At 34.9% G+C, this 21,101-nt stretch overlaps 3 protein-coding genes across 6 annotated transcripts; 1 reads left to right on the top strand and 2 right to left on the bottom strand.

Annotated features, from left to right (window-relative positions):
- Positions 1–980: 980 nt before the first annotated feature.
- LOC122294612 (exocyst complex component EXO70A1-like) lies at positions 981–8,450 on the bottom strand. The gene is made up of 12 exons (XM_043103503.1): positions 8,166–8,450; positions 7,768–7,863; positions 6,754–6,959; positions 5,652–5,909; positions 4,551–4,689; positions 4,266–4,478; positions 3,528–3,733; positions 2,733–2,927; positions 2,539–2,638; positions 2,269–2,378; positions 2,030–2,176; positions 981–1,448 (listed from the first exon to the last, which is right to left on the bottom strand). Exons 1-12 carry the CDS (start codon positions 8,325–8,327, stop codon positions 1,331–1,333), a joined length of 1,950 nt encoding a protein of 649 aa, XP_042959437.1. The 5' UTR covers positions 8,328–8,450; the 3' UTR covers positions 981–1,330.
- Positions 8,451–10,150: 1,700 nt separating this feature from the next.
- LOC122294031 lies at positions 10,151–12,637 on the bottom strand. 2 transcript variants are annotated; one of them, XM_043102500.1, is made up of 5 exons: positions 12,344–12,637; positions 11,912–12,082; positions 11,580–11,790; positions 10,923–11,018; positions 10,151–10,728 (listed from the first exon to the last, which is right to left on the bottom strand). In XM_043102500.1, the coding sequence occupies exons 1-5, from the start codon at positions 12,554–12,556 to the stop codon at positions 10,706–10,708; spliced, it is 714 nt and encodes a 237-aa protein (XP_042958434.1). In that variant the 5' UTR covers positions 12,557–12,637; the 3' UTR covers positions 10,151–10,705. The 2 variants fall into 2 exon arrangements, with proteins under 2 accessions (XP_042958434.1, XP_042958433.1); XM_043102499.1 differs by lacking the exon at positions 10,151–10,728 and having other exon boundaries at positions 10,763–11,018; positions 12,344–12,636.
- A 1,065-nt stretch (positions 12,638–13,702) lies between these two features.
- On the top strand, positions 13,703–20,881 carry LOC122295193. Of its 3 annotated transcripts, none has more exons than XM_043104305.1 (7): positions 13,704–13,939; positions 14,120–14,246; positions 17,882–17,965; positions 19,004–19,043; positions 19,821–19,889; positions 19,996–20,105; positions 20,343–20,487. In XM_043104305.1, coding segments are annotated over exons 1-7 (582 nt in total). In that variant the 5' UTR covers positions 13,704–13,788; the 3' UTR covers positions 20,344–20,487. The 3 variants fall into 3 exon arrangements, with proteins under 3 accessions (XP_042960238.1, XP_042960239.1, XP_042960237.1); XM_043104303.1 differs by having other exon boundaries at positions 13,706–13,939; positions 20,376–20,881; XM_043104304.1 differs by lacking the exon at positions 17,882–17,965 and having other exon boundaries at positions 13,703–13,939; positions 20,376–20,881.
- Positions 20,882–21,101: the final 220 nt, after the last annotated feature.

Here is a 21,101-nt window from a genome sequence, read left to right as displayed (position 1 = left end):
CTTTGGAAATTTCCATTTCAACGTACGATAAGATGGATACTGAGAGGATGCATTACATTTTCAAATATCCACATTAGTGTAAATATTTTTTTTTATAATATTTTTCAAACATTATTAAAAAAATTAAAAAATATATGAGCGAGTACATTTAAGAGTCATACTAACATTTTCCTAATAAAATAAATAAATATGTTATACAAATCTAAATTGATATGAGTTATCTAGATCCAGATTCTATATTGATTGTATTGAAATACTATTTTAAAAAGATGAATCTGTAAAATTACGGAAAGAAAAGTTTAATATCTTCTTAAACTAAGGGCAATATTAGTTATTTTTTCTCAAATCATATATTTATACTTATTTTTTCCTTATTAGTAAATATTTAGTTTCAAGTTTTGGAATTAATTATAATTTCGATTTTGGTCAAAATTTTGGTATGATTCTTATTTATTTATGTATTTATTTCACATACAATAATTTAGATTAAATTATCATAATTTTGAATTTTACAACTATTTAAGTCCGACTTAGAGGCTCCATAAAATATTTTCAAATTTTACTATTAATCAATAATTTTCAAAATTCTTTTTCTGTATTTTGAGTAAATCTTTTGTTTTATCTGTATTGATCATCCATTAAAACTAGCTTGCTAAATAATGAAAATGATATTAACACTGTTAAGTTGTTTAAATTTTGTTTCATTTTAAAAATATATATACATCCAAAATTCACGTGAAAAAATTATTTTTTTAATAATAGATCTATTTTTTAAAAATAAAGTCTATAAAACTTGCATATCTTAAAATTGTCTCAACCATTACTCTAAATGTTATATTGAAAAAAAAATAGCTAATAAAATATTCTTTTCATCTTGGAAGATGATTTATTTCATCTTTAAAAAAAAAAGAATCTCTTTTATTGAACACGTATATGCTTGTTCCGTGTTTCTTGTAGGTACATGCTACCCTGTTACATTATTTTACACAAGAAATGCATTTATTATAAGAGAATGGTTCGTCTCCGAAGAAAAATTTTACATTAGCAAACTTACAAACTGATATAACTCGATGCGAGACCTCAGATCTATTTTATAATAAAAGAATGTCCACGACATAACGTACCACATGAAGCTACATCATTTAGGCCAGGAAATACAAGTGACCACCTCATGTCCACCACATAACTCACCACTAAAGGAAGCTATTCAGAACTACATCAGTGACTCCCTGAAAAAGGAGAGTGATGCATACCCCCACCATACTGAAGGTCAATGATCAGCCATATATCATCTTTGCATTATCAAATCCAGAGAGATAAGAGTTCAAATCTACCGCCTGGATTCACTCAAGTTCTTTCCCTCAAAAAATTCACCCAACATTCGTTCAAGATCATCTGCCGAGTACTTGATGTACCTTTGAGGGTTCCTTCCATTCTCGACGAGAGGCCTGTAACACATCACAAACCACATGTAAACAAGAAGGTATGATGCAATGTCAATGTTAGAGATCCAATGGAAGAATCAATGCATTTTACTTAGTTTTGGCATCAGTACCTTGGGTTATCTGTAGCTCTTACAATAAGCTTTTCTAACATTTTAAATATGAATATTTTAATTATTGTGAAGAATCACAATATTCATGCGTATCACTGTCACTTCCTCATTAATAAAATCTATAAAATCGATCTCATTGTTGATTGAGAAATGCTATACATCATCCTACACCACACACTTTATATATTAAAATATTATTTTTTATTTTTTTTATTTTTTATTTTATTTTATTCTTATTAAACTAATTAAATTATTTTATTTATCATCCACACACTACATATTTATTATAGAAAAAATGAAAAAAAAATTAAAATAAGTGTGGTGTGTGAAGTGTGAGGATGACAAATAGATTTTTCCTTGTTGATTTTGTGATAAACACACCGTGAAAGACTCAGCACAGACAACCACATTTGCTTGCATGGATGTTAAATTACAAAAAGACTGCAAATTTCACCGTGATGTGAGAAAACACACCCGTGACGTTTTACAAAAGATCTGTAGGCAGGCAACAAGACTTCTGCAACTGCAAGTCTCAGAGATTCTCGCAACTCGGTGTCAGGTACTGTCCACTGAGATTGCTTTTGATGAAGTTCCTCAAATTGCGTATTGAATATCTTGGCCCTGTTAACATAACACGGTTTTCCTATTAGTTCAAATATTATGGACAAAAATACTGTAATGGAACTTCCATAAGGATGTAACTTCTCATTGACCTATCCTTGACTAATGCTCTTGAAACTCCACTACTATTTCCTCCATCAACACCCATCGAACTTCCACTCCCGGATGAGGCTAGGCCTGGAATGGAGAGGCACTGAAGAATCTACAAATAAAGAAAGCGCTAACAGTCAGCAAGAAAAAACCCCGTTCCTATATCCAGATAAAATTATGTTTCTAAAAACAAATCCAGCAACGTCAGCCAAAGCTACATATTGGTAAATACTGCAGATGATGTGGTTTGGTTCAATAGTGTAGAACACTACCTTCGCCCACGCATTCCTTTTGTATAGATTTGCATGCTGTTGCACAATCCTCCTGTGTCTTTGCACCCAATCATCCCCTAACAAATCCTTGGCTTCTGACCTGAAGACAAACGCCGACAAAACCAGCATGCACACACAAGGAAGGCTTGAAAATCTATAAAAGAACTCTGATAAGATGAATATACATGACATACCTGCGTACAGATCGGACCATATAGTGAATATTATTCATGAGAAACAAGTGGGTCAAAGCAGGATCTTTATACTGCTTAGATTTTCCATCCAAATTGTTTTGAAGAGCCTGCATTATTCTCATTGTTACAGATGCCAACTGTGTTCCATCTTTGTTGTCAAATTCTTGAAAAAGCTGCTTCAAGGTTGACTGGTAGCTGTAAAAATGTTGGGCAAAATCTTCAAGTCAATCATGAGATAACTGTAGAGTTAAATCAGCCAAAAGAGTAAACTGCAACTAAAGAGTAAAGAAATACTAAGAAAACAAACAAATCTCGGAAAGACAACACATTTAAATAACTTTTGACATACAGTATTAAGATCAAATCTGATTAATATGTGCCAATGCTATATGTGTGGATTCTTTGATGGTCTATTGATAAAAACTCAGTTCCTCCAGGTTGACATGTCATCAATGTACAACATACAAGTACAAGAGAGAGAGGAGAAACAGAGCTACATGATTTGGTCTAATGCCATGAAAGCCAATGATGAGATCATAAAACTCAGCCTTAACAATTTAGTTAAAAATAATTTATAACACAATTGTTACTTGCATTCCATCCACAGAAATCGCAATTAACATCATGTACGACAAATATCTTTTTTATAATAGGTCATGAACAATTTTATTATGAAAAGGCATAGCCCAGGTACACATGTACCACACATATCTTTCAATAACTCGATCATCAACAACTAAAACATACAATTTATGAAACTCTAGTTTACTCTGCTCCAGGGTTAGCTGAACTTACTCAAACAAGAACTTTACATAGTTGATTACATAACTTGTCAAAGGATGGACAGTTCCATCCGATACAGCAGTTTTAGTTGCATCCTTTTCAACAGCTTCTTCAAAATCCCCGAAAGTCTCCTGAGCTGTCTGCGCAAGCCGTTTTGTCAAACCAAAGGCGGCTTCTCTTGTTTCACTGCAAGCTTTACCTTTGAATTTCATCTCAATCTGTGAATAAATTTAGTTCTTCACTCAATAAGGTAGCACCATTGAGATATGAATTAGTTGAAAGGGTAAGTGCTAATTAGCATAAGAACCTCCTAAAACAGAGATTTGTGCAATATTCATATACATCGCCAAAGAATAAATCAAGCTGAGAATGTGGCTACCCAAAAAAGTAATCTTCTTCTCCTACCCCTCAAAAACCATCCATTTTCTATCATCAATTTAATAATAAAAAATATAATTATAATTGTCATAATTTTACACAATCAATAAGCACTACATTATAAGCAGATCCTTTGAATATGTTTCCATCGTATAGAACGTCGACAGATTGGAAGGAAAGGCGGAGGGGGGTACATCATTAGTGACCAAATGATATATGGCGACTTCTTTTTTAACAATGGGGAAAAAGGACCAAGAAGATCCCTCAAAGTTTCAGACTGCCGCTTAAATCAAAATGAAAACCTAGTTCATGCCATTGTGGATGACTAGTGCTAACATTTTTTTGCTCGGTAAAGGGTAGTACTAATGATACCTCAGACTGAAGCTCCCGCATTATTTCATACATGTCCAAAAGTACAAACAACTTCTCTGGGGATCTCTTGCTTCTTGCAATTGCATCACCAAAACTAAGTAGTACCGAAACACTACTTGAAGTAACTACAGAATAACACTGATCTGTAAGAGAGTCAAAGCCTTCAAATATTTGCTCACAAACTATCCTCTCTCCAGCAAAGAGCAGTTTGACCTGTTCAAGCATTATCATAAATTCAGGACAAGGGATGTGCAAAATTGACTCAAATTCCAGACAAATACTTACAGCAATACGCATGAAGTGAATCCAGTTCCCAATTTTGGCCTCTAAGACTTCCCATTGCATCTTCTGTACATCATCTTTGTTAAGCTTTTCAACTCCCAATTTTTCAAGACTTTCTTCCAAAACTGAAGAACGGGTATCCCTAAGCCAAATAAAATTGTGGAATCTTTGTCAAAAATCTGATATTTAAACTCCAAAAAGTTATATACATGCACATAATTATATGTTATGTATTTATGCTGTTTATATACATGTATATAAGTAAATGTCTGCATAAACAGGTATGTATCCTGAGATGCATATGACAATTGACCAGATCAATGAGAGAATGACAATGCATACTATTTTTAATCATATATGCATACCATTTTTAATCATATATCCAAACTTTTCCAACAAATAATCCAAATGCATTGGAAGAAGATCGTAACCCCAAAAATTTGTTGGCTAGCTTTAAAATTAATGACATAATTACTTACTGAAATGTATTAATAGAATAATGTCAATGGAGGACCAAGGAACAACATATGGTGCAATTTTTTATGTTTCCTTTATTGGATTTCATATTATTTTATTAGCTAGTTTCTGAACATGAAGGTCAATACTTAAGAAGCTTTGCGGAGATACCAAAGACAGGTAAAACGGATAATGTGGTTTCTTAACATGCCTTGAAGCTTGCCAATTCAATCCCACTAAAACTTTTTTATCCTTTCCTGAAAGATTATGTGGTAAATTCTGCAATGCATTACTGGTGCACCACGCACCAGTTATTGACAGGGGAGTGTTTGGTTTATATTAATTAATTTTGAATTACAGCTTAAGAATATTAAACACATGTCACATAATAGTGAAAACACAGAGTGGGTTATTTAAGGGTAAAAAGGCTGCAATTACGCAACCTAAGCATCAAGAATTAAAATGGATTGCTATATCTCTTCTCACGAAGACAGTGTGACGAGATGAATGCACAAAGAAAGACATGGAATGCATAATACCTGTGGGCTAGAGTTGGATATATCTCTTCACATGAAGACAGTGTGATGAGATAATTTCACAAAGAAAAATGATGCATAACACCCGTGGGCTAGAGCTGGAACTTCTTACCTATAAACTTCGAGCACCTTATGTTGGTGGCCAGCTTGAACCATCTGCTTTGCCAAATCATGCAGCAGCGGCAGGATCCGTGGAGGTATAAGGGTTGGAGGAGTGTATACAGCATCTTCTAAGTTACTCCTCCGGTGCTCAGAATGGTTATCGGAAGGATTCCTGTCACTAGAGTCACGCTGATGCCCAGGAGATTCTGAAGATGGTCTTAATGAGTTTGGTAGGCCGTCGAAAAGACGATCAGGCTCCACAGGTTTACTGAAGTTTCCAAAACCACCCCAAAAATAATAGAAGTAAATAATATAACTGGAGGTTAAAGCACGCCCAAATAACCTGCATCAGTTATTGATGACACAAACAGGTATCCTATGCCAAGATCATTGTTAGCAAATACATATTTTCAATCAAAAACAATTTTTTTATGACCATTTATACACAGATTGGGCAATTACAAACTCAGAATACACCCAAGGAAGTGCAAAAAGATTGGGGGGAGGGGGAGGATAAGTCATTAACAGAATGAACAATTCGTAATTTGGGAAGTAGATAATATGCACTCCAACTCAATTGTTGCTTACTGACCTTCAAATACATATTTTTATCTATAGAAGCAAAGCCAGTAACAGACACCATAAAAGAACAACAAATGTTATTAACAAACCATACTCCACATATGCATTCAATAACCTTGAAATGATAATGATGATGCCCTAAAGATGATTCATGTTAGCTGCAAAATTAAAATGGAACAATCAATAGTGAGTTTCCTTTAAAATTTAAAAATTAAAATTCAGATCATAGATGTCACTGTCAAGGACATTGCCTCTCCCTATTATCAATAAAATTTTGTCTACTGATTAAAATAAATAAAAAACTCACCTTCAGGGAGAAGAATTAATGATGTTTTTTTTTTTTTTTTTTTTTTAATGAGTAGAACTGGAAATGTTAAATTATCTGACAGTGACATCAAGACATCAGTTCGTTATAGGAGAAAAATAATTTTCTTTTGATCAGCAGATTATAGGAGAAAAATAATATACAATACCCCCGCAGAAGACTTAAGTGCGCATGCAAAAGCATCAATGAAAATGAGAATAAAAACCTGTAAGATGATAGTAGCTGCTTGAACTCATCTTCTAGCTTTGCAATAGCCTTAGCAAGTAGACTGTTTGCATTGTTGAGCACTTCATCATTACTTTTAAAGCCTTTTTTGCTGCTAAAGAATTGAATGTTGGCTCTTAGTTGATCGATTGCTTTTAGATAACCCTCCAAGTCCTCATGTGGTCCTCTAAGTATTTTCCTCTCTGCCTATTTATTTACATGATAATTATATCAACAGCCATAAACATAAAAAGTACAATACAAGGAAACATTTATGCATATACCTCTAATTAGCACCTTTAATATAAATCCATTTCATTACCAGCCCCATATTATCAAAATAGAATTTCCAGATAAGATAGAACACTGCCAAAGGACAAGCCTACATGGCAACAGAGTCTGAAAACCTGATAAACTCTAGTAGCAGCATCAAAGTGATGTTGACTGTACCCAACCCTAGTTGCCAATCTCTGAATCTCATCATCCCCCAATTTTCCTTTACTCTCTCCACGAAAAATCCAATATTTCTAGATCAAAAAGACGTTGCTTGGAGGTGGACATTTCTCCGTCAATCCCTCTATCAATCTCAACTACCGGTAACTTCACAGTCTCACTTTTAAGCCAACAAACCATTGGACCTCACTGAGTGACAAGGGCCGGTTAGTAGGCCTCCATTGGGGCGTTTTCAAATTGGTGATTTCCTAAAAATGGAAAATTCGGTGGGTGGGCATTTCAACCGCACTTAGAAGTTAGAACAGCCTTAACAGGAGTTTTTTATGAGAGATCTCACTACTGGGGCAAAAAATTAAAAGGAAAAAAAAAAACATTTCGATCAATTTGTTCTTAAATTGGAGACCGCGGCCTAACTGAAATCGAACTTCAAGTTAGCAAACCCTCAAACTAAATTTAGAGCGAGGAAAGGATCAAGAAAAATAAAACATTCTGGATGATCGAACAAATAACAGGAAGAGTAGGCAAACAAGCACGTAAAATATAGACAATATGAGAAACCAACCTGACTAGAAAGGTCGAAATGGGCCAGTAAAACCTCAGAAGCCTTCAAAGTCTTGTCGATATTCTCGTGAGCTTTCCTAATAGAATGCGTTCTAATCTGTAAACACAAAATATTTCCAAAAACCGAACAGTTAGGAGACAGACTCACAAAATAGCTCTAAGAGTAACATCGTGATCTGTGTTTGATAACCGAGAAAAACGGAGAAAGAAAACAAAATCACGGGTCTTGCGCATTCTTTACCCGGTTTTCCAAAGTAGAAGGGAAGTGAAAAGGGTTGGATCCAACCGCATATAAGGGCAGTTCTTTTGTTTGTAATATTTTGTGGGTCGTTTCCTCGAGTAAATTTCCATGAAAACAAACGTTAAGTATGAGGATGAGGTGAGAGAGAAGTAGTGGACCTGAGTGGGACGCATGGCGGTCTCGAGGGCGGAGAGGCGGTGATCAAAGGAGCCGAGGATGGAGACAACTTTATCGGTGATGGTCTGGCTCTTTTGCATCGACTCTCTCATCAAAGCGGCTCTTTCGCTCAGAGAATCCATTCCTACAACAGCCACCCCCATCTTCTTCTTCTTTTTCTTCTTCTTCTTCTTTCCTTAGCTCTGCTGCGTTACTTTATGACATTTCTTCGGTAGATACTTAGATGTTACGTGTTTCATTCGACAGGGTGTACTATTTTCCTCGATTCAGGTCCCCCCACTTGACAACGTCGGTCCAGTCACCAGTGTCGTCCGCTCTTCGCCGTACGATTATTCTTATCTCTGTTTGGCATTTACATTTTACACTACTCTGGTTTTTTTAAAAAAAGGAAAATTGATATTTGCGAAAGTTGAGCGGTTCCACTGAGTAAATACAATATTTATAGAAATAAATAAATAAATTTTTTAATAATAAATTTATTTTTTAAAGTAATTGTATAATATTTATATAACATTATTATTTTTTAATTAATGTTAGATAAAGTCATATCTTAGGACTCTTTTAGATTTGTGAAAGTTGAAAATTGTTGAATAAAATATTAATAAAATATTATTTTTTAATATTATTATTATTTTAAAATATGAAAAAATTAAATTATTTATTATATTTTATGTAAAAATTTTAAAAAAATTATAATAATGAGATGGTATGAGATGAAAAATTTTCTGAATCCAAACGAGTCCTAAGTGTTCCGTATTTCTTTTAAAATAAATAAGATTAATCTTTAAAAAAATAATTTTATTATATAAATTATATATATTGCTTATTTTAAATAAAGTGCACAGAACAATTGAAAATAACTTTTATATCGAAATATAGACATTAGACATGATCATAATACTATATTATCTCTTCGTATTCGAATACGAGGAATTAGAGGAAGGAAGTAGTAGCATTTATTTAAACCATAACTTAGAACGATTGAATTTGAAAGTTTAAAAAATACTTTTAATTGTTTAAAAGTTCTTTTAAAGAAAAAATGATATGTTTGGTAAATTTATAAAAAATAAAAAATGCTTTAATCACTTAAAAAAGTTAAAAATCTATTTTTTAAGAAAGCACTAAATTGAAGCTTTTATCAAAAAGCTCCTGCAGATAACCGTATATTTAAAAAAAATTAATATAACTAATTTTAAAAATACTTTAAAGACATGATTACAAAACAGTAAATGACTTTTTAGTAGAGTTTGTTATTTAAGTTAAAAGATATAAGCTCTAAAGTTATAAGTTATATTTTCCACCGCAATTTCAAACATGCATTTATTGTGGTGATAAGGTTTACTTTTTAGGCCAGAGTTGATATGGTCTAACGAATTTCCACTTCAAGTGAAGAATGGATTTTTAAAAAATACATAATTTTTTCATATTAATACTTTATTTGCAACCCTTTTTTTTTTTTTTATCAATTTTGATGATTATTTTCAAATATTAAAAATAATAATTTTTCTCATTTTCCTTTAAAAAAACTATTCTAAAAAAAGCAACATAATTTTAGTAAAAAAGACAAAAGTGACTCGCCCATGGTTTTTTTCCTTTATTTTGTTAATCCTTTCATTTTAGATAAAAGGGTATTTGCATCAACTTTTTTGGGCTTTGCTATGTACAGTCGGCAAATGCAGTCGGCGTGCAGTTGGCTATACGGAATAAATAAAAAAAAATTATAATTTTTTTTTTTTTATATTCAGGGAGACCTACATGAATAAAAAAAATTATAAAAATAATTTTTTTTTCATGTAGGTCCCGTATTAATTCACTTTTTTACAACCGACTACATACCGACTGCATCTACCGACTCCAAAAAGTATTTCTCAACTTTTTTATGGAGAGGTACTTGGGGTATAATCCTTTCCCGTACAAAAACATTCTTGTTTATTTATGACCCACCAACCAACTGCATCTACTTAAGATTGGTTCATACAACTATGTCGTTCAGTTCTTATCGTTAAGTTTGACTCCTAGTTAATTATGTATTTTTTAACATTTCTTAAACATTTTAAAAAGACATACACACAAATTCATCAAACCCACGGAATTAACCTAGGAGGCATACGAGTATTTTCCAATTGAGATTAATAGATGTTTAGATGCTGAGAAGTGAGAAAGATTTGAATATTTTTTAAAACAAAGTTTGAGATGAGATTTTATGAATTTTTGTAGATCCCACAAAGCTAAAATCTTAAAAGATCTATACTGTTGGGTTTAGACTTTAGAACATGTTATCCAAGATTGGTCTTAACCAAATGTCTCCAAGATAGCCCAAGTCGGTTGCCTATCCCACCCAAAATACCAATTTTTTCATTCAAGAAAAACCATCGGAAATTAGCCTCATATCTTGCTAAAAAACACAACCACCTTTCATCAAAATCGACTAAATATATGTAGGTTGTGGGCAGGCTGGGAGGGGCCTTGTCAAGTGCCATTTTAGAGGCGTGCATGCATGCGTGAATGGGCAGGAATTAGTTTATGCGTGCCTGCCTTGATCATCTGCAACAATAACAATAAATTTAGAAGTTAAAAAGGCTTGAGAAATAGTAATATCGATTTATTCCATTCTTTTATTTTATTTTGCTGCAAATGGGGGATCCATTCTTCTGAAACAAGAAGGGTCGATCTTCTTTTTTAATTTTTTTTTTTTAATTTGAAGATAATTAGCTAGTATGTCCACTCTTGGGGCAAACCAATCTCATTTGAAATTTGAGACTCCTCTTGCTCTTCCAAAGTTCCCTTTATTTCGTCCACCTTTTTCTTTCGATTGCCTTGCCCTTTCTTCCCACCTAAAAGGACATGACAACATTAGTAATATCGAATGAAACAAAGTATTTAGATTAAATATACGCCTTTATAAATTTGTAAACGCACTAATAGAACTAACGACATTCATTTATGAAAAATTCTATTCTTAAATCAGTGTATTAGTATTGAGCACACATAGTAAAGTCTCTGTATGACATAATTTAATTTTGAAGATAAATGTTAAAATTTAAATTTTATAAATCAAATCTTACTATTTAAGTGATGTGAATTGTGTGCTCTACATACTAACTTGAGAATATAATAATTCTTCATTTATATAAGATCTATATGCGCATGGATAGTATGCTCTATGTACCAGCTTGAGAATAGAATAATTTTTCATTTCTATAAGATCTTTGTTTCTATCATTTAAGTTATGTAAATGGTGTGTTCAATGTACCGGTTTAATAATAGAATAACTCTACATTTATAAAGGATATATATTTCTGTCGTTCTAGTTGCAGAGCAATCTAAGTTTGCAACTCCTCGAAGAGCTGATGCATTCATACATGATGATCAGATTAAGGAATTTATAAACTTACTCTTGTTCGTTTTGCCACTGGTTAGATAGGCATGATGATGATTAAGGAAAACGCCAGTGTTCATAGCCTGTTCAAGTTCCTCAGAAGCATCTGTGGAACGGGGTAAAAAGACACCAGTTCCCCCAGATTTTCCTGCAAAGCTCTTCACTTCCTCTCTGCAGATAAGCGACGACCCTCGTCGAGATTTTTGCTTCCCGGCTTTCTCAAAACCCTATTGTAAGACAACTGTGTAAGTTTTTTTCTTTTCAGTGCAGAGATCACACCCATGACGGATTTTACACGCCATGCCTATAAATAGGCAACTGGGAAATGAGTTGCAATGAATTATCCACCTGAGGTTGAGTCGGTGGGATCGGATTATAGAGGAGAATACGTCCAGGAAACAGTGAATAGCCACCGACGACGCAAGAGGCGCCATGGTCAAAAGCAGGTACTGCACGAGCAGCTGCACCATTGCCATTTGGCTTAGAACCATGGAAACTGCCAGAAGCCTGGTGTTTTATCTGGAAAAATCAGAAACGAAGGTCCAGCTCACATGAATGTTACTTCACATGCATCATTAATTATGGCTTCTGACCCATAAGGGAAATAAAAACACCAAGCAAGAAACAGATGCAAACCATCGCAAATCGTTGGAATTATAGCTCGAATGAAATTATCAAAATTAAAAATAAAAAATTCTGCGTAGCCAATTAATCATACGGTTTGAGGGCGAACTGGACAACTGAATTAGAAAACAGAGCAGAAAGGAAGACATGCAAGACCTGAAATTTAGACACAGCTTCTGACAAAGATCTTGCAGAAGAACTTTTGCGCTGAATTGCAACGTGATCGAGAGCAGCATTCTTGACAAAAGCTTGGTGGGAGTTGCTTCTTTCGGGCTTGATGGTTGCAGAAACGATTTCATGGAAAACATCAGAGGGTAGCCAGAGTTCTCCATCCTCAAGGTTTGGAGGGAAGTCTGCCATGGTTCCCATTTCAATGTGGGAGAGGAAAGCAAGGCCAAGAAAGCCAAGAGGTTTAGGACTCCACAACTGTATATAAATACAATACAGCTGTAACCGTCAAGGCTCTGTAATGAGTAGAGACACAAGATGCTTCTCTGTTATTCAATAGCCTTTTTTCAGTTCAATTATTATTTTTAAATAGTAATAAAAGAGTTTAAATTAAAAATTTATTATTTTTTCCATAAACTAATTTATGACAACAAACTTACAAAGACTCTTTAGGGATTTGTACAAATGATTTTGAGTAAAAATTAGTGAGAAAGTAGTTAATTTTGTAAGATAAGTAATTTGAACAAATTTTAAATATACAAGTCTCATGTTGAGTTTTTGTAAAAAAAGCAGACTCTACTATAAAAAAAATATAAAAAAATCACTTTATTCTAGTAGAGCTCATATTTAATTTTGAGATAAATAGTAATTTCATATCATTAATAATCGTATTATTAATATATAAAATTAGATTTGAAAAATAATAAATAAATGAATGATTACTTAATATATTATCCGTTACATTTGTTATGCGCGTATATCTGTCATGTAACGTATATGTGACATGTAAGATATATGTACTCGTAATAACTAGGTCTAGTTTGAATAGTAAAATTATCTAAACTCGACTCATCTTATCTAATCATTATAATTTTTTAAAATTTTAAGTAAAATATAATAAATAATTTAATATTTTCAAATTATAAAGTAAAAATAATATTTTATTCAATTTTTGACTTCTGTTTCATCTCATTTTAACTCATTATCTAATTCAGACCTTAATGATTTCACATGTATTAAATGAAACAACCATAGATGTACAAATTTATAGCTAGCGAGACGAAGAAAATAAAATAAACGAATGAGTGAATATTTATATAACTTATCCATTATAGTCCATTTTTTTCATTTAAAAGAAAAGAATTATTAAATTTTTGTTCGAATTTAAAAGTTTCAGAAATGGGTTTTAATCATTTAATTATCCAAAAGATCCGGTTCATATAATATAATATATATTAATTTTTAGAAATGATATTTATAAGTTTCGAGTATTCTTTTTTTAAAAAGTAATTAAATTTTAAATTTATAAAAATTTTAAAGACTACTTGAGAGCGTCAAGTTGTGACAATATCTTAAGGAGAGTTTGATTTCAATACATTTGATGCCATTGTGCCAAAAGGTGTAGCAACCGCCACGTCGCGCCACATGAAGCCATGAGACCTCCTCTTTCGTTGGCCGTTGCTTCGTCTTCTGCTTCCTTCTCTCTCGTGAAAGCTTCATTCTCTCATTGTTTTCTCAATCAGATTACGACCTGTTTGGCTGCAAAAGAATCCCCAGAGTCCGCCATGGACAAACTCTCACAAGGTACGTTAGAGTAACGGTCAGTTTTTCTTCCTATTTTTTTTTTTTTTTTAATTTTTAAATCAGCTCGTTTCTGCTTCGATCAAGATTTTGGGTTTGTCGTGTTATGAAACATGCTGGTTTTTTGCTTGTAAATATGATTCTGACTGTTCATTTGTTTTGGGGGGATGTGTGACTGTGAAGCCAAAAGGGATCAGTTCAGCGAATTGGGTTGCAAGGAATCATGTGAACTTAGTCCCAGAAAACTTGATTCCAATGACAGTAAGAAAAGCTACTCTAACAACGATGTCATCCCTCATATTCTAAACCTGTAAGTCTCTCTCTCTCTCTCTCTGTGAGATATGCACAGGGACACATTTAGAAACATGATAGCAAGACAATCGAGCCCCCCCATTCCCCCCCCCCAAAATAAACCACCACCACTTTCTGGCAATGAATATAGTCCTAAATACAGCTTTTGAGTGGAACTGAAAAAGAACAACCGACTGTTACGGACGTTATGTGGACTATTGGAGGAGCAACTCATGAAGTCCTTTGGACGTTATGTTGCTAACACGTAAGTGTGTGTTGTGCATCTATGGTAGTTTTAGGGGTGTACAAGGATAAATTGAAGCTCATATTTGTTGAATCAACCCAAGTGGCCGCTGCACGTGCACCGTTCGGTGTTTTGTTTTATTAGGCACCCACCCCATAATTTCTGCAGCAGATTGCTGCACCGTAAGTGGCCTGCTCTCCTATAAATAGGAGAGCTAAAATGTGCAGAAAAGGCAATGGGGGAGAAACAAGAGAAAAAGAGAGTACGCGAGAGAGAGATAGAAATTTGTAGAGTTTTTTGTAAATCTCGTACAAATTCTATAAAAGAGGCTCCAGTGGACATAAGCAATTTGCTGAACCACTTAAATATCGTCTTGTGTGAATTTTGGACGGCCGGAGACGCAACAATTGGTATCAGAGCTCTGGTTCGAGCTGTTTGAAAATTCAAGTTGATCGAAATCAATTTTTGACAACTCCAGGGTGTTCCTCGCATTGAAACGAATACGTTGCCGCAAACGGAATCGAAAACGGAGGTCGGAGGAGTCCACATGAGCCCATAGAAGATCGGCACATGCATCCACTTGCTCCACGCGCATCTGGAGGTTGAAGACGAGTGCACCTCACACTCCATGCGCCCCCACTCGCCGACACGTGCCGCCACGCGCCCCGGAGGTTGAAGAAGCGTGCCTCTCACGCACCTCATGCGCCCTCACACGCCCTAGAGGTGTTCTGTGTGTGTCCTTCACGCGCCAGACACGCACCCACATGCCCAACAGTAGGAGCGCGTGTACCACATGCGCCACAGACGCCACTGCCGCGCGTGCAACTCATGTGCCAGATGATCTGGACCGTCCGTCTTTTAGATCTTTGTTGGGCTAGATTTAAGCCATTTGGAGTCCGATTTCAACGATCAAATAATGCTTTCCAACGATAAGAATGTTGAGATTCAACGATCGAATGTGCCCATCTTGTGTACATTTCAACGATCGGTACGGTGGGAATGTTGAGATTCGCCATCGGTACTTTCGATCTGAACCGTTCATAGTTGTAGATCAGTTATAGGCTTGATCGTAGCTAGTCGGAGTCATGACGGACTCATTTATTTTGGGTTTGATCGCAGCCAGTTAGAGTCATGATGGACTCATTTGTTTAGGGCTTGATCACAGCCAATTGGAGTCGTGCCAGACTCATTGGTTTTGGACTTGATATCAGTCAGTTAGAGTCCAATGTTGCCGAATTTAGTTTGTTTGGGCTTGATTTAAGCTAGTTGGGATCGTGAAGTTTGATGAGCAAATTTCAGATCATTGGACGATGCTGATTAAGTCAGCAGGTTTTGGCAGTCATATAATTCATGGAGCATAATGTTATGAAGAGAAGAACTGCAATGGATCTCATTGTGGCTTTCTTTGAAAAACCAGTTGCAAATAACAAAGTACAGATGAAGAAACAATTCAATTTCAGAAAAGGCAGAAGGTACTATTGTTGCCCAATAGTATTTGACGTTGTGGTCAAAAAGTTGGGAGGTCATGAGAATGGCTATGAGTAATTCTGAAAAGAAGTCGAAATTGAAGTTTCTTAATGTAAGAGATCTTATCCTAGATGAGGAGGTGCGCAGAAGAGATTCTGGCAAGATGTCGAGTTGTTGGTCCTGAATGTTGATAGTAAGGATAGAAGCAAGTCAAGATCTAAACAAAAAATGACTAACTAAAAATTGTGACAAGACAGGCCACAAGAGACTGCTAAAATCAGGAGAAAATTGAGAGTGATGATGTGAATATGGTGACTGAAGAAATACATGGCGTTGCATTTCTTGCAGTGCACAATGCTGTTAAAGACAGCTTGAAGACAGCAGTCATTCAGTAGTGTTTTCTCAAAAAGACATGGAAGGTCACAAATGATTCATTGGTCTTGGCTCGTGGTAATGGTCGTGTGAATTAGATGAGGAAGTTAAAGGAACTCAGTTTTATTTTTCCTCATCTAAACTTGAAGAAATCTCCCTAGACCACGACATGAAGCAAAGGTGTGAGAGATGGGAACAAAACGTCAAATGTTCCAGGGATATCTACACCTAAAGTTGATGATCACATAACTACCAAGACGATCGGACCTCCATGGTGGTTACTACCTTAAACTATATCCTGCTGAATGAAGGTAGTGAACTAAGGTATGAAGAAAAATCTTGCAAGAATGGAGATTATGCAAGTTGAAGTTGGCAGAGACTACACACAAGATGGGCACATCGACTGAATATAAGATATGTTAGCAGCAGGATGTGGAGTCAGTCGCCCAGGCCAGAGATGGAGACCTCAGCAACAGGTTCTCTGATATGTGTCAAGGTCCATGCGAGATCATTGATTCCCAGTGCAGTGGGAGATGTGTTGCCCTATATATAGATGTGTTGATTAAGGGCACTGTACATGATAAACTAAAGTTATGCATCACTTTAGTTAGTCTTCTAACTTGAAGACGTGAGCTGTAAAATTGTATAGATTATAAGGGATCATGCTGGAGATAGAGGCTAGCGTGTTGAGAACTAGTCTCCAAGTTGGAGATTGGTGTGATTGTAGGATTGTGAAGCCTAGTTTTGAAAGCTGTAAAGGCACCAGGTAGATTGTTCGCTCAGTTGTGGCTCAAGCGAAGCTCAGTTTGCTCAAGATGTACATGAGTGCGGATTTATGGACTCAAGTGAAAAAAGAATCATAGGGAGTTGAGATTGTGCAGTTAAGCACTTGTAAATCTCATCTGAAGAAAATCTCTTGCAAGCTCCGTGAATGTAGATGATGCTGATGCATCTGAAGACACATTTGGAGAGGCATCTGGACATCCATTTAAAGACGTACCTGCAGATGCATTTGATAGCAGAAGTCTCTCATATCAAAAAAAGATGTGCATTTATTTAAAGAATGAATAAGTTTGCAAGCAGCCTGGTATGGCACACTTAGGTGGAGGGGGTGATTGTTGAATCAACCCAAGTGGTCTGCTGCACATGCACTGTTCGGTGCTTTGTTTTATTAGGCACCCACCCCATAATTTCTGCAGCAGATTGCTGCACCGTAAGTGGCCTGCTCTCCTATAAATAGGAGAGCTTAAATTTGCAGAAAAGGCAGTGGGGGAGAAACAAGAGAGAAAGAGAGTACGTGAGAGAGAGATAGAAATTTGTAGAGTTTTTTGTAAATCTCGTACAAATTCTATAAAAGAGGCTCGTGGACTTAGGCAATTTGATGAATCACTTAAATATCGTCTTGTGTGAATTTTGGACAGCCAGAGACGCAACAATATTTTCAAATACCAAGGTGTTTATAGTTCATAGATTCCCATGCCTCGATGTTGATAAGTAATTCTTATTTGCTTCAAAACTCATCACTTGTAATTGCACAGTTCTCATCCGAGTTTTGTGAGTGATTGTTTCAGATATGGATCTTGTGCAACACCTCGTGACTTTGAAATTTATGCTCCAGATGCTTCTTTTGAGGATCCGCTCATGTGTGCTAAAGGGTAGGTATTGTTTTTTTTATATTTCATATTCTATATTTAAGACAAATATGAGCTCGGTGATATATGCCCAAAACTTTGGAATTGAGTGGATACTCCGCAAGCTGAAAAATTCACAAATTATATTCCATGAAAGTAAAGTTATATGGTGCCTTCAGGTTTTCGTCGTGTGGACCTATTAACAGTTAGAAAGTTTTCTGAAAGCCATGGAATGGTGATGGATGATAAGGATCCTTAGTTTTTGGGAATACTTATTATTAACATTCACTTAAATAGATATAATCTTAGTGTTCAATCTGGTTTACTCAAAGTGTCTTAAACGTCTTTGCTGCTGGGTGGGACTACATATCATTTTGTTAGAGATTTTGAAAGCTATATATTATTGTTGTGCCTCTGCTGTTTTGGTTGTATCTCTAGTGTTGCAATCACAACCATATTCGTGATCCATTTTTGGACTCTATTTGTATACTTCCTAATTGGTTGAAGAAGCTACTTTTTGGTGAACTTCGCAATTTTAGTCCATTTGCGAATTGTCTCTGCTGGAATTGAGAAAATGCTTCACTAGAAACATTCTTGATATTATTTCAAATTCATATCTTCAAAAACCTGGGTTCCAATCTAATAGCTAAATCTTTTTTTTTTTTTTAATTTAAAAGTCCATTCATTTCTCTTTACAACACGAGGGCTTCTATTACCATGACAGTGAAAGCACTTTTCACTCTTCGCAATCTAGGGGACTTTACTTAAAAAAAGATCATGTCCATAGAAGTGGATTCATTGGGTCTACAACTTTTTTCGTTTCTACATTTTAGAACTCTTAGTTTTCTATGATGTCTAAGGGATAAATGCTTTCCGGGACAACCAAATCACTATGAGTTTTTACTCTGTTTCCAGTCATTTTTTAGTATCTTTTAATGGATTCATCAATTTCTTCTTATTCTTATCATAGTAGCCTGGTCTTTTTTCTTTGTGTCTTTGATTTACTTGGTATTTACTTTTATGAAATACTGTCTTACATCGTTTGTATTATTGATCGTTCAGGGTGCAGCAGATAAAATCAGCCTTCTATTCACTTTCTAAGGTTTTGTTTTATTTCTTTTTTGGTTATTAATTTGCTTCCCATCAAGCATCATGTATTGGAGGCTAATTTCAACTTAATCACCAAGTTCAATTTTAGAAAGTTTTTCTGATAATTGAGGCAATTTTTCCGCAGGGAATTATACAATTGTAGAGCATACTGTACCAATATACTAGTTTCATTTAAGCATACTGTTGTTTTCCTCTGGACTTCCATTTCATGGTCAAAAATGGAAGTGGCTCTCTGCCCTACGATCATGTCAATTATGTAAATGCGAAATGCAGGAACAATGATAGCTGAGATTATTTACAATTGTACTCGAAAGGCATTGCAAGTTTACTGAAGCTGCTGGTTCGATACAATGATAATAATACAATTGCATGAAATTGTTTGGTAATCCAAGCAGATTAGAATTTGAAATGGTGCTCTGTAGAGACCCCAGTGCTTGCATATATATGCAAAAACAAATATATTTGTACTTTATTTGTGGTAAAATATGAATGTGGACTTATCCATAAATAGATATGTATATATGACTGTGAAGTATATCTGAAAAATAGAGTATTGATCATCATTGATTGTACATGACTTGCTTTCCTTATACCTGGAGAACATAACTTGTTCTAGTTAAAGTTTTAACTTGTTTAGATGTATCCGTGGTGATATGTTTCTTAGAAGTTTACTTTGAATTGAATCTTATTTTGCTTTAAGTAGTTGATTTATTCTTCGGTATGGTCTACTTCTTTGACAGACTTGTGTATTCTTTCCCATGATTTCCAGGTCTTTAGTGAATCCAAAATTGTGGAATATAGTGTTCAAGAAAATTTCATTTCACCAGGAAAGCGAGAGGTTTAGAACTTTGACTTACCACTCATCAAATTTTGTTTTTTATTTTTTTTTCTAGTTGAATATGTTCTGTTTGAGTACAGAGATTGGAATCTCTTTTCAAATCCAGATATTAATTGACAACAAGCAGCACTACAAGTTCTTGGGGAAAGACATAGATGTGATATCACTCATCAAGCTGTATTTAGCAGATGGAAAAGTTGTTCGCCATGAAGATTGGTATGCCCTAAACTTCTTCCCCGTTACCTTAGCTGTATTTTGGTATACACTATTCTTTACATCCAATTCTTTTCCCTGATATTATTCTATCTGATTGAGTGGTAAAATATGTGTTTTGAATGAATTTTCCCCTGTTATCCATTAACATCATATTTGCTTTGTAAATTCTCAATATAATTTAAGCTGTTGTCCTTTTGATTTCTCAATAATGTTATTTATACTATTCATATTGGGCAGATAGTCATATGAGGTTCTGCATAATGTGTATAGGTGGAACAAGAAGCCTCTTTTGAGCAGGGAGACAGCAAAACTACCACTCGTTGGTCAACTTGTCGAAATGACTCGCAGGGGTTCAATGCTGGTAACACATGCAATGATGAGGTTTGGGAAGGATCCAACCGTGTAAACTCTAGAAACCATCGATGGAAATTTGTTTTGCGACTGTTTATGTTCGCAGGTCTTAGTATTTGTTTCTTGCTTAGGGATTTCCACATTCTGATTGTTGTGTTATTCATTGTGCTTGTTGTATGTTATTAGACTAGGAAACTATGCAGGCTTTAGCCAAATTTAGTTGAGTTTTATCTGCTTGGTGGCCGAGTTGAACAGCCATGCACTGATGTTCACTTATTCACCACAATTGTTTGCTTTTTGTTGCTGTTTGCTGCATGTAGGAGCTTGTTTTCAAAGAATATACAACTATTTGTGCCTGAAATTGAAACGACTATGTATAATAGATCTATAGTTACCCATCATTAAGTGATATTTTGTGGTGGACATTTTAGAGTATTAGTTTCGCATTCTGTACTTCATCTTTCTTGTGTCATATGCAAATATTCTACATTGATGATTCAGAATATATATTGCACCTCTGGTTTTGAATTGAGATTTGAAATTCTTTGCATCGTTGTTGATGATCATCTCATGAGACTAGGAACTGCATATATACAAGCAGACAATCTACAAGGTGGGAACAATACTTTGCACATGCCACATTGT

Source organism: Carya illinoinensis, chromosome 14 (genome assembly GCF_018687715.1).
Source record: "Carya illinoinensis cultivar Pawnee chromosome 14, C.illinoinensisPawnee_v1, whole genome shotgun sequence".
Classification (NCBI taxonomy): Eukaryota; Viridiplantae; Streptophyta; class Magnoliopsida; order Fagales; family Juglandaceae; genus Carya; species Carya illinoinensis.
This window is presented reverse-complemented; position numbering and strand designations above follow the sequence as displayed.